The following is a 12,656-nucleotide window of genomic DNA, read 5'->3' on the forward strand; positions in this document are numbered from 1 at the left end:
GGCAGGTCATGTAGCTAGAATGGAAGAAAGTAGAAACGCTTTCAAAGTCTTGACTGGTAGACCCATAGGAAAACGACCATTAGGAAGACCTAGGCGCAGATGGGAGGATAATATTAAGATGGATCTCGCAGAGATAGGAATACAAAGTAGAAACTGGATCCAATTAGCTAAGGATAGAAGTCAGTGGAGAGATTTTGTGAACGCGGTACTGAACCTCCGGGTTCCATAGGCCATAGAGTTAGTTAGTTTAGTTAGTGAATCACCTCAATCATTCCAACAGCTTTGTATAGGGCTATAAATTAGGTGATAATTAGTAAAGATCCACAATTTTAGCAAATTAACACAGTGGAAATGAGAGGCAAAAATTAAACACAATAGTAAAATGACATTACAAATAGCAGTTTACATTGCGAAAATGAGTACATTCATTGAGCTTTTATGTCATTAGTAGAGCGATTTGAGGGAAGACAATAAATAGTAAGCGCCACTTATAGTAAAATTGAGTTATTAGGTGGGGATCGGACTACAGAACAATAAGTAGGTAGTTTAATTTTGTAAATGTACCTGCAGATGGCAGGGAAAGCTTCTTTGCTATATGTAATTATATTGTATTCCTTGGAAATGTTGAACTTTCTTTTCGTGTTTAATGGAAACTTAGAAAATGTGATTTGTCATTATCTTCCCATCAGCCACTCAATTTATCAAAATCTCATATTAAGAGGCCCCTTAACGGTGAATTTAAAATCCTGCTAATTTTACAGTAATTAAGTGATATCTTGAAACAAATAAAAGATAATCGAAAAGTGGAACAAGAGCTCGCTAGACAATATTGTTTTACATGAGATACCGTTATCACGACTCACTTATCTGCTTCCGATTTCCAGCCATTTAGAAAATTGACATTTATTTTCGCGTTTTTTTTTAATGGCTGTAGACAGAAATGTACTAGATGACTCATGATAGCAGTACCTTAAGCAAAATAATATTATCTAGCGCGCTCTTGTTCCACATTTCGAATATCTTTTATCTATTTGAAGATATCACATATTTACTGTAAAATTAGCGGGATTTTAATTTCGCAGTGATTAGGCCTCTATGTGGCCTTTTTACGTTAACGATTGTAAATGACACTCATTAATACGCATGACTGAAATTTTCAATATTTAGAACGTATAAAAACGAAAGAGAAGGAAAATTACTGGAAATATTAATACCATAAGAAAAAACGTGTAAGTTCTGGGATAATACGCTAACAAATATTGTGACAAAACAACGCTTCGAGAACAAGGCAAGAAGTACTCAGTTCACAAGGTAATCTCTTCACATCATAAGCATTTTCTTTAGCTTATTAACATATTACTTATGAACAGAATGATATTTGAAGTACCACATAACCTTGGAGTTCATATCAACATCAACTATGTTTTCCATGTATTCGGTTGACCAACAATGATTTATGCCCTCCGCTTTAAATTCCACATCTTGCAGGTGGTCTGTATTCTACGATAACGCTGAACAATATGACTTATATTCTCGATAGGGAAGTGAACAAAACTTATGATGTAACCATAAAATGGCAAATATGATCAGTGATTACAATAATGGCATTTATGGTATATTCTTCTCCCGATTATACTCACACCCACCCACCCACACAGACACACAGACACTATATATATATTTGATAGATAGATAGATAAATACACTAGCCTTTTGCTAGTTGAGGGCTCGGTCCCAAGACACCTCGTTTGCTCGGCCTTTGGCCTCGCGTCTCCTGAATTTAGGCCAGCTGGGGCTTCGCCCCCTGAGCTCCGTGTTTACTCAGTTTACGGTATCTCATCTCTTAACCCACAATTCTACCAAATTTCCCATTTATTTTCGTATTTCAACTAACTAAAGGATAAGATTTTGAACCCCAACAAAATGCCCATTTAAATAACATGAGAATTTCTTCAAGCCCTTTAGACATATTAAAAACTAAAAAAAAAAAAGAAGAAAAGAAAGAAAAAAGAAAGAAAAAGTTTAGTTTTAGCAACTTTTCTGTGGGTTAGTTCGGAAGGTTACGATCATGCCAAATACGAACATTCTAATCCTATCCGAAGTGTCTAAATATTTTCGGGTGTAGAAGATGTCCCATACAAATAAAATAACATGGGGAAAAATTTTCAATTCACCATAAAACCACTATAAACTTAGAAATTTTTAATTTTAGTGATTCAATTCGGTAACGCTAATGAAAACATACAACCATACATTGGGTTTTTGTTCCAATTCCTAGTACATACGATATGAGATTATAAGTCCAAAGAAGATTCATTTAAATAACGTTGGGAATTTCTTTATCCCAGTGTTAGACCTTTTAAAAATTAAAAATATTCGCTTTTGGCAATTTTTCTGGGGATTAGTTCCGGAAAGCTACAATCATGCCAAATTTCAACTTCCCACGTCAACCGAAAGTACCCGTTACTTTATACACCACACATAACATGAGGTGATTTCCCCACAGCTTTTAAAATAAATACAAACCTAGTAATATGGCAATTTGTTATAACTGATGAAGTCAATAGAAAAAACTAAGAGAGTGCCGACTGGACGCTCCAAGTATTCATAAATAAGCTCAATATATGAGGATTGTTCTCAAGCACAGTTTAGTGACCCGACGAAGTAATGAAACGCAGAGACACAAGTAGAAAATAACAGATCGCACAAAGGTAAAAGTAATGAGCAAAGTTATCGAAACATTATCATGGTTGAAAGGAATCTGCTAATGCACTAACTTTAATAAACAAACAAACAAACAAACAAAAAGGAGGTTTATAGAAATGCTTCCAGTGGGCTTTAGTCTACAAAATTAGTCTTGGCAATAGAAAAAAAAAATAGTGTCCGTCCGTGGAATCGAACCAGGAGCCTTAGAGAATCGTAGCACTAAAATATCGTAGCACTAGGAGAAAAAAATAGTTAGAAAAGAGGTAATAAAACCAATTAATACAAAAGAAACCGAATAAAAATAAGGGAAAAATTTAGCAGAAAATATAATTACCAAATGTGAAAAGGAGATCAAGAAATAGGTAGGTTGGAGTCCTTGTGGGTGTGAGTAATGAAATAAACGTACTTTTATATTTGCTTAAGCCTATAGGGTATACAAGGTTCGGGAACTTTGATTCGTGGTTCGTAATTCTTTTACAGGGCAATTATTTCGATAGTCAAATAATTATTATGGGCTCGTATATGAAGTGTTGTTCCTTTAATTCTAGTACATATACGTAGGCACTAAAGTAGGGTCTTAATTATTCAATTAAAACAGTACCAACAAAAGTTTTTGCTTAGGTTTTTTTGTTTTGTTTTGTTTTGTTTTATTTTGTTTTGTTTTCTCAAGTTTAAAGGCATTGTAGAATACGTTACATCTAATTTCACGCCTTTCTGCTTCGACACATAGGAATAACGTGATAACTTAAAAAAAATGTTTATGCCTAATTTTATTATTTTTTTACCGACTTACTCTTCCACCTAGAAGACTGAAATTTTGCGCACACAAATAGTGCATGCCTTAGTATTTTTCAGATTTTTTTCAGATCTCTGTGTTCCAGACGGGGAAAAGTAAAACGGGATTTTTTAAACAAAAAATTCTTTTGTCGCGATTTTCCTACCTTAGATACATAATCGAGACATGGAAATGGTACCGTTTGAAAAGCTGTTCTATTCTGAAGGGAATGATGTACGAACCATGATCCTAGGATTAATAGGGATGTCTCAGGAAATTTTTTATATTACATCCAGGTCTTTTGGAGTAATCTGGGGCATTGTGAGCTCATTGGTAAATATTTTTTTTTACTGCCCTTACTATTCAAGATAGAAGCTTGAAATTTTGCATACACATTTAGTACACCCCTTACTACTTTTCAGTCGATTTCGTGATCTGTGGGGATCCAGAGGGGTCCAATATTTGAAAAAATCAGAAAAATTCCAATTTCCATAAAAATTTCCCATCTCAGGGACATGATAGGGAAACTTGAATGATACCGTTTGAAAGGCTGTTCTACTTTGAAGAGAATGAGGTACAAACCACGATCCTAGGATAAATAGGGATGATGCAATAACTGCTTGATTAGAAGTCTATAATTTACCTTTAAAAAGCCAGAACTTAAAAGCGTTAAAGAAAAAAAATAGAATTGATCATTATGTTGTTGACTATGGCTGAGTTGTAAGACTTGAAGATACTGTGCTAAGAAATTGTTTTATACTTACCAGCAAAAATCGCAGCTAGTACTATCTGGCGAATCATATTTCAGATCCTAAAAATGAACAGAAAATATTCTTTAATTAGACCAAAATAAAACACTGGAAATGAAAAATTGTTTTGGTTTTTAATTTGCTATCTTCAATTAGACATTATTAAATTGACGGTATATTTCAAATAGAGTTAAAATGAGGAAATCCAATTTATTGGATAACGCTTAACCGGTTCTCTGTTTCTACATTTTAATTGTTATGTATTAACTAATCATCATCATCATCATAATAGATATTATACCATTATTAATAAGTTGCTTGCCGCAACTGAGAAGCTTCCATGCTCCATTCGTTGTAAAGAAATGTTAAATTATTCGTGGAATTCTTACAACGTAATCCTTGTAATAGTACTCGCACAAGTTTGTTCAGTTGATTAATACTACATGAATATTTCGGGAAGTATTCACATATCTATTACGAAATTTCGTTCTTTAAATATTCTAGAGGAAGTTGAGAACGATTTCTGCAAAAGTTGCTTGAATTCGTTAGGTAACACTTTCATATAGGTTATGCTAATGGTTAACGAACATTTTATGGGTTCATGTTACCTTTAGTACCAAGACTTAGTTTCCGTCTAAGACAGAGAATAGGCCGACCTTTATTAACATTGTAAACTTAAGTGTCGTGCAACTAACTTAAATATGAATTTATATGTATACTAGCTTTCGGCTAGCTGTGGGCTCCGTCCCCAAACCCGATCGTTTGCTTGGCCTATGACCTAGCATCTCTTATGTGTCAGCCCGTGCATTTGCTCTTAATATTTCCTGAGTTTGGCCAGCTGGGAGTTTTGCCCCCAAACCCCTGCTTTTGCTCAGCCTACGGCCTCACACTTCTTAAACCCACAATTTTACCGAATTTCAAGTTTATTTTCATATTTCAACCACCTAAAAGGTAAGATTTTGTATCCCAAGAAAACGCCCATTTAAATGACACGAGAATTTCTTCATCGTACCTTTAGACCCTTAAAAATTTAAAAAAAAAAATCACTTTTGCCAATTTTTCGTCTGTTATTCTCTAAAAGCTGCAATCATGTCAAATTTAATCATTGCAGCCCTACAGCAAGTGCCCAATAATTTTGGGGTGTAAAAGGTGTCCCATATACAAGGTCTGTATGATAAGTAATGAGACTCGCCGCGCCGCGGCGCGCGTGTCGCTGGAGCGGGTTTGTCGGTGATGGAGGATGTAGGGGGGGGGTCCGAGCAAAGCAACGCACCGCGCGTCAGTTGGCTCCGAGCCTTAGTGGAGCGCGGACAAGCCTTGGACAAAGCCCTTGTGAACATTCTTGTCACGGCGGAAAATCAACAAACATGGAGGGTTGCATCGAACAGCGTTATGCGATCAAATTTTGCGTTCGCCTGGGGAAAACGGCTACTCAGACGCTTTCTCTTATCACGGAGGCCTACAAAGAGGAAGCCCTATCCAAAGCCCAGGTGTTTCGTTGGCACAGTGCGTTCCGGAACGGCCGGGAAAGCGTTGAGGATCTGGAGAGGGCTGGACGCCCGACAACAGTGACTACGGACGAAACTGTGGCAAAAGTGAGGGATCTCCTGAACTCAGACCGTCGATTATCGTTGAGATTGATTGCTGATGAACTCGATATGAACCACACAACAGTGCACAAGATTGTGACGGAACAATTGGGAATGAGAAAAATCTGTGCGAAACTGGTGCCGCGAGTGTTGACTGACGAACAAAAGCAACGACGTGTTGATTGTTGTCAGGAACTGTTGAACCTCATGAACAGTAACCCTAACTTTGAAGATGACGTCATAACAGGTGACGAGTCGTGGGTGTTCCAGTACGACCCTGAAACGAAACGTCAAAGCGCGGAGTGGCACACTCCTGCGTCCCCGCGCCCCAAGAAGGCCAGAATGTCGAAGTCAAAGGTGAAAACAATGTTGATTGTTTTTTTTGACAATGTGGGGGTGGTCCACAAGGAGTTTGTACCCCAAGGACAAGCCGTCAACGCCGCCTTCTACAAACAAGTCCTTGAGAGACTGCACAGGAGCGTCAAGCGGAAAAGACCGGCGATCGCTAGCCGGTGGAAGTTGCATCACGACAATGCCCCTGCCCACACCGCCTTCTTAGTGACCTCCTTTTTGACCCGGATTGGGGTGGAAGTCCTTCCACAACCACCCTACAGCCCAGATGTGAGCCCGGCCGACTTCTTCCTCTTCCCGAAGCTGAAGCCACGCTTGAAAGGAACCCGTTTTGCAGACGTCACAGCCATCCAAGCAGCCGTGACCACATTTCTAAAGGACATGCCGGCTGCTGACTTCCAGGGGGCGTTTGCAGCGTGGAAACATCGATTGCAGAAGTGCATCGACGCAAGAGGAGAGTACTTCGAAAGCTTTTAAGTCCCTGTACAGATCAGATCAATAAAACAATGTTTCCAGACCTGGTCTCATTACTTATCATACAAACCCTGTAAATAACTCGGGGAGGATTTTTCAGTTCCCCATAAAACCACTCTAAAGTTGGAAATTTTTATTTTTTACTGATTTTGTTAAATAATCCTACAGAAAACGTATAAGCATACTAAATTTCAAATTTTCATTCCAGGTACCTAAAATATGAGATTATAGGTCCAAAAATAGGCTCATTTAAAGGATGAAAATTGTTTTCATCCTCCCGTTAGGTTCCCTAAAAATTTAAAATATTCACTTTTAGCAATTTTCCTATGGGTTAGTCCCGGAAAGTTATAATCATGCCAAGTTTCAACTTTCCAGGCCAATCCTTTTATTTCTTATCAGTTCATGTAGTTTTATATATAGTTAGGATAGCATGTTATTGGTTTTCAAAATGTAGATATGTACAGTATATCTATTTACGTGATAAATTGAAACACATTTATCATTCTTAGGAGAAAATATTTAGTTATTGTTGTATCAAAACTAGGGATGGGCAAAACCGGTTTTTATAAAAACCGAAACCCGAAAAACCGACATTTCGGTTTTCTCCAAAACCGGTTCGGTTTTTCACCGGAACCGGTTTCGGGTTTCTCCGGTTTTGAATACCGGTTTTGGAGAAAACCGATAACCGGTTTCCGGTTTTGAAGAAAACCGAAACCTTTTTTTGAAAATTTTCAAAAAACGGTTTCGTTTTTCTAAAAACCGAAAACCGAAAAACCGGTTTTTTGTGCCCACCACTAACCTAAACATGAACACTTCTGTAAATTATTGCGTTGATTCTTTTTTTTTAAAAAAAAGGAAACGAAAATTATTACTTTATAATGATATTTTCTGACTAACTTTGAAAATCGTTTCTACATTTATTATAAATAGACATCATAAGATGACTCAACAAATAAATTGAATTCTGGAAGCAAACAACCTTTTGTGGAAAGTGTACGTGCTTAGATTAAGAAATAGGTTTGAAAGCGAGCCAAGGAGAAAGGGAAGGAAGAAAGTGTTTGCGTGACTTAAAAAAAGCAGAGAAACAAAACACACCCTAAACGTATTCCGGGGTCAAGGTTAGGCTGAAGAAAAGAGGTTACTGGTAATCATTTCCAATGAATGTATATAGTTGCCTTCTGCATTTTCGCTAGGCTACTGAATAAAGTTGACTCTAAGTGGTTTTGCACATTCCTGTGAATAATTACATTGATAACGACAGATTTTCAAAAAGGTATATATTTGTTATATTCAATCAAAATCAGCGTATTCAGAATATTTTCCGGTTTGAAATCCAATATGTTTTGTATTTTTGAATCAGAAAATCCAATATATTTCAATCAAACACTTTCCAGTAGGCCTTATGACTGGAGAACTACATACAGTGTAGCCAAACCCAAAATATCACTTAATTCAATAGATTGTGCTTATTCCGTACAAAATACGAAAACTCGATTTAGGTGCCGTTGAAAAAAATTGTGGCCCCTAATTCAAAAACTAATTTTGTGGGCAAGATCGCAATCTTTTCATCCATTTCTGAATCATTCCTAAAACTCTTCGTCAAGATCGAAATCTTTTGATCCATTTTTTTAAAAATTATTCCTAAAATTCTTGTTAGAAATTCTTACAGCTACAGGGTTAAACATATGATCTCTGGGAACAAGATATAAGCCTTTATTTCTTACACTCAGATGCTCAGATTTCAAGAATGAGAACTGGGATCACATAAGGGTTGTTTATATTTGAAACGCATATATACCATTATCGACAATTGCAGGGGTGGATTCCAAAAGAGCCTAAGTAATTTTTCTCAATTTTGAAATATTGGTTCTATCAAGTTCTATTTCAGCATCTCCGTATATTGAAAGGGTTTCATGCCAAAAACTCCATAAGTCAAATTAATTGTAGGCAAAAGGAAACAACGTTGTTTTCCATAATGTCCTTAGTCAGCGGTGTTCTCTGAAGTTATTTTCTGACTCATGCCTAAAAATACTTATAAAACTCTTGTTATAGATGATTACTTCACAGATTACTTAGATGATTACTTATTTTACAAAAAGCAGGCAATTACAAGCAGGGGCGTACGCAGGGGGTGTGTCCTGGGGGTCCGGGCCCTCCCGGAAATCCTGACTATTTGTAAATGTAGTCTAATTTTAGGGGCAATTAAAAAAAATCATATAATTTAGCCTCAAATTGTATTTGGGCCCCCCGAAACGCTTTAGACCCCTCCCGAAATAAATTCCTGCATACGTCCCTGATTACAAGTTTGTTTTATGTAGATTACTTTTCTTTTACAGAAGTACCCCACCAAGACGGCACTAGTGGATTTCACCAGAAACACTAGAAGAAAAGCATACCATGTATGGCACACCACTCCAACTGCAAACTGAAGCAGCCTCGGAATACCTCTGGATCGCAAACTCACCTTCCACACACACATATCCAACACAGCAGATAAAGGAGCCCAGAGAGTACGGTATCTACTTCCCATCCTACTGAGCCCACAATTTGAGCACAGGACGAGGAGACACGTATATGAAATATACATCAGGTCGATGCTGCTCTACGCCCACCCGGCGTGGGAACACGCAGCCCGCACATATCAACGCCAACTGCAAATCATCCAAAACCGGGCAGCTCGGATCATAACGGGCCACAGCCGTGACACGAGAATTGCCCAAATTCATGAAGATTTAGAGCTTCCGCTACTATCTGAAGTACAAGAAGTGCAGTCAAGAAGATTCTGGGACGCAGTCCAAAGACACGACAACCAGTACGTCACTGCCATCGCCACTGGAGATCCACGAAGAAGAATCTACCGGATGCCACGACCACACTGAACCAATCGACCCACAAGGAAGCAACATAGGGCCTGCGACAGTTGCAGCCCTACAATGATACAACGTAGGACCTCAAAAGTCAATCAAAACACAATTCACATGGAAGGCAAGGGCTAAAGCCTGGAACTTCGAAACACTTAAACCCGACAATGTCTGTCTGTCTGTCTGTCTGTCTTTACAGAAATAAAATGATGGAAACACACAAAATATTCGTCTCCTGAAAAACATACTTTTATGACTAAGGCTATTTTGGAATTTAGCTATTGTTGATCCATTGTTTGATTAACGTCCTTACAATACTTTTTGACAAGCATCTATCTGGGAAACTTCGTTTCCAAAACATTCATATTGCTACCTAACTTTGTGACATCACCTTGTGTTAGGATGTTGTGTAAGTCTCTACTTGTCACTTGTGATATCCAGTAAAAAATTCCTATTGTCTACCTTTATATATATGGAGCCGGTTGCCTGTTGTTAAAAAATTAGAATAACACAACTGCATATTAATCTACCCCTAATTCCTTTTTCTCTCCTTTCCACTGTTACATTCTAAAATCTTGAAGATAAAAAAAGTCTGACAACCTCTGTCATGAATAAATGTCCTTACGGCAAAATTAAAATACCGCCAATTTTACAGTAATTATGTGATTTCTTCAAATAGATAAAAGATAATCGAAAAGTGGAGCAAGAGCTCGCTAGACAATATTATTTTACGTGAGATACCGTTATCACAAATCACCTAGTACATTTATGTTTGAAGCCATTTATAAACACGAAAACAAATGGCGATTTGCTAAATGACTGGAAATTGAAAGCAGATAAGTGAGTACAAAATACCCTAGGTCTGGCCATAAAGAAAAATGATATACGATACGGACTATTGTCCATGTCAACATATACATATTTATAAATGTTATTGATATATAGGGCGATTATAAGTAAATTCCCGCTTTCAAAATGCTGTAAAACAAGAACCACTGGTCAGAAGACTTCAAATTTGAACTGAACATACTTGAAGAAGGGAGAAATAGTATGGCATAAGACAAATGTCTCCAAAGTGTATGAATAGATGGCGCTATTAAAGGCATAACAAAAGTGGATTCGGCTACAAGTGACATTTTGAATCGAAACACGACGGCTTTGGCATGAGGTGCACATAAAACCAACTGAACTATTCAATGTGCATGATTGTTTAGGTTTTATGACGGAAAAGATCCAATGTGGTAAGACCTCGCTGTGGTGGATGTGCATTCCACTAATAGTGCCGCAACTGTTGAATGACTTGGAAGTCATTTTTTTTTTTTTCGTCACAAAACTGAAATGATCACAACTACACACAAAAGAAAAGTTTCAAAATTACAATAGTATACATTACTATAGTAGTAAGCTGAAAACATGCCATTAAGATGGCAATTTAAGTGCTAATACGATCGCACTTTAAGTTCTTCGTATAATAAGGACATGACAAAGAATGTCATCTACTTTGAAAGAATAATCTAAACTATTATTATTATTATTATTATTATTTTTAATTCACGGAGTTGATTGAAAAGATTTTATAAAGTCAGTGGTAAAACACTGTCAATTGAAGATATTCCTAATTATCAAGATATATATTGACCAGCAGATCATGACAGAAAATAAATAAAGAAAATAAAAAAGGAAAATTTAAAAATGTATTCCAGTATTACATGAAAGTGTATTTATGTTTCATTTGTCTCGCTGAAAATACCACATAAAATTGCAGTACTTGTGCATAATACTTAAAAGTTCTATTATTTAGTATTATTAATACATTTTAAAAATAAATGCTTCGTTAAAGAGATAAAAATAGTTATACCTTAAATTACAGTATCTAAGCATTTGTGAAGACACGCAACTAAAATTATTCTAATTAATTCGTTGCATGAGACCAGTAATTTGGTGTATCATTGCAGAACGAGTTTCTTTGTTGAATGATAGTGTAATTATGAGGATGGTAATACAATTTAGCAAATAGTTTAAAAAATATGACACTCCATGGTTGTAAACGAGAAACTTTCTCTTTCGTAGCAAACTGCCCGCGAGGAGAAGAAGACCGTTCAATTACGTAATGCGTGACCCAAAGAAATGTGATGCGTCATTCAGAGAATTTACAGCACAAGGAAGTGAGACATGAAGTTACCAGGAAAGAAAAAAAGAAATATAATTCATGATTATGGCCCGTGTTCTCTCCCAATGAAACTCTTTAAATGGAACAAAAAGTAATAGAATATTAAATAAAAATGCATACTTTTATATTTAAACACCATCATTATTCAAAATATGCAAGCAATGAAGATGAACGTTACATAACTGGTTCTGAGAAAATATATCTATGTAAGGTTTCATTTGTGTACTTGATATTTACTCTCTGTTTTTCGTAATTCGCTTATGATGTGTTAGTAAAACACTCATGAGTGGTCTATGCAGTGCCGGCGATTGGACGTTAAAAGTGAGGGGAAAGACGTGATCTGAATATTTGTATATTAATGTTAGTTTTCATGGTTTTTCTAACAGTGTTTTTTGACGAAAGGTTGTATAACTAATAGGATAATATCTTTTTCAGTTAAAAGACCATATATTGCATTTCATATTTTATTAAGTAAATTGACAAGAGCAAGGAAAGTAGGTATTCTTAAACAATGAAAATGTAAGAAGAAATTTCATTCTTTGCTCATAAAATCTTAAAATTCTGTCTGTAAAATTGTGTGATCAGATTATTTAATAACAAATTTGCAAAACAAATAAATAGAAAGGATAATATTAATCATAGTAATGAACAATAAGGCTTATTTTGGAACAGTTATATTGAAATTGGGGATTAATGAACAAATTATATTTTTAATTCCACTATGGTATTAAATGTAGCGATGCAAAAAAGCCGGCTTTTTTGAATCGATGGTTTTTTTCACATAAAAAGCCGGCTTTTTTGGGGAAAAAACGAGAATTTTGGAAATTTTGGCTTTTTTCATTTTCATGATTTTTCTATCTAAATAGCTTTCTTATAGTATATTCTATAGTTAGATAAGAATTCCATGACCTAAATGCGATATTTCGCTCTGAAATTCACCATCAAGATGGATGGAGCACATGTTTTACGAATTAAAGCTAA

At 36.2% G+C, this 12,656-nt stretch overlaps 1 protein-coding gene across 1 annotated transcript in view; it reads right to left on the reverse strand.

Annotated features, from left to right (window-relative positions):
- The window catches only part of LOC145673515 (U-scoloptoxin(01)-Er1a-like), a 58,555-nt gene that overhangs the window by 12,763 nt on the left and 33,136 nt on the right, over window positions 1-12,656 (reverse strand). The window contains exon 2 of the mRNA XM_081743287.1: window positions 4,246-4,292. Within this exon, the coding sequence (XP_081599413.1) occupies window positions 4,246-4,282 (37 nt within the window). The 5' untranslated portion in view covers window positions 4,283-4,292. The remainder of the gene's footprint in view (window positions 1-4,245; window positions 4,293-12,656) is intronic.

Source organism: Thermobia domestica, chromosome 16 (genome assembly GCF_964235325.1).
Source record: "Thermobia domestica chromosome 16, izTheDome1.hap1.1, whole genome shotgun sequence".
In the NCBI taxonomy this organism is placed as follows: Eukaryota; Metazoa; Arthropoda; class Insecta; order Zygentoma; family Lepismatidae; genus Thermobia; species Thermobia domestica.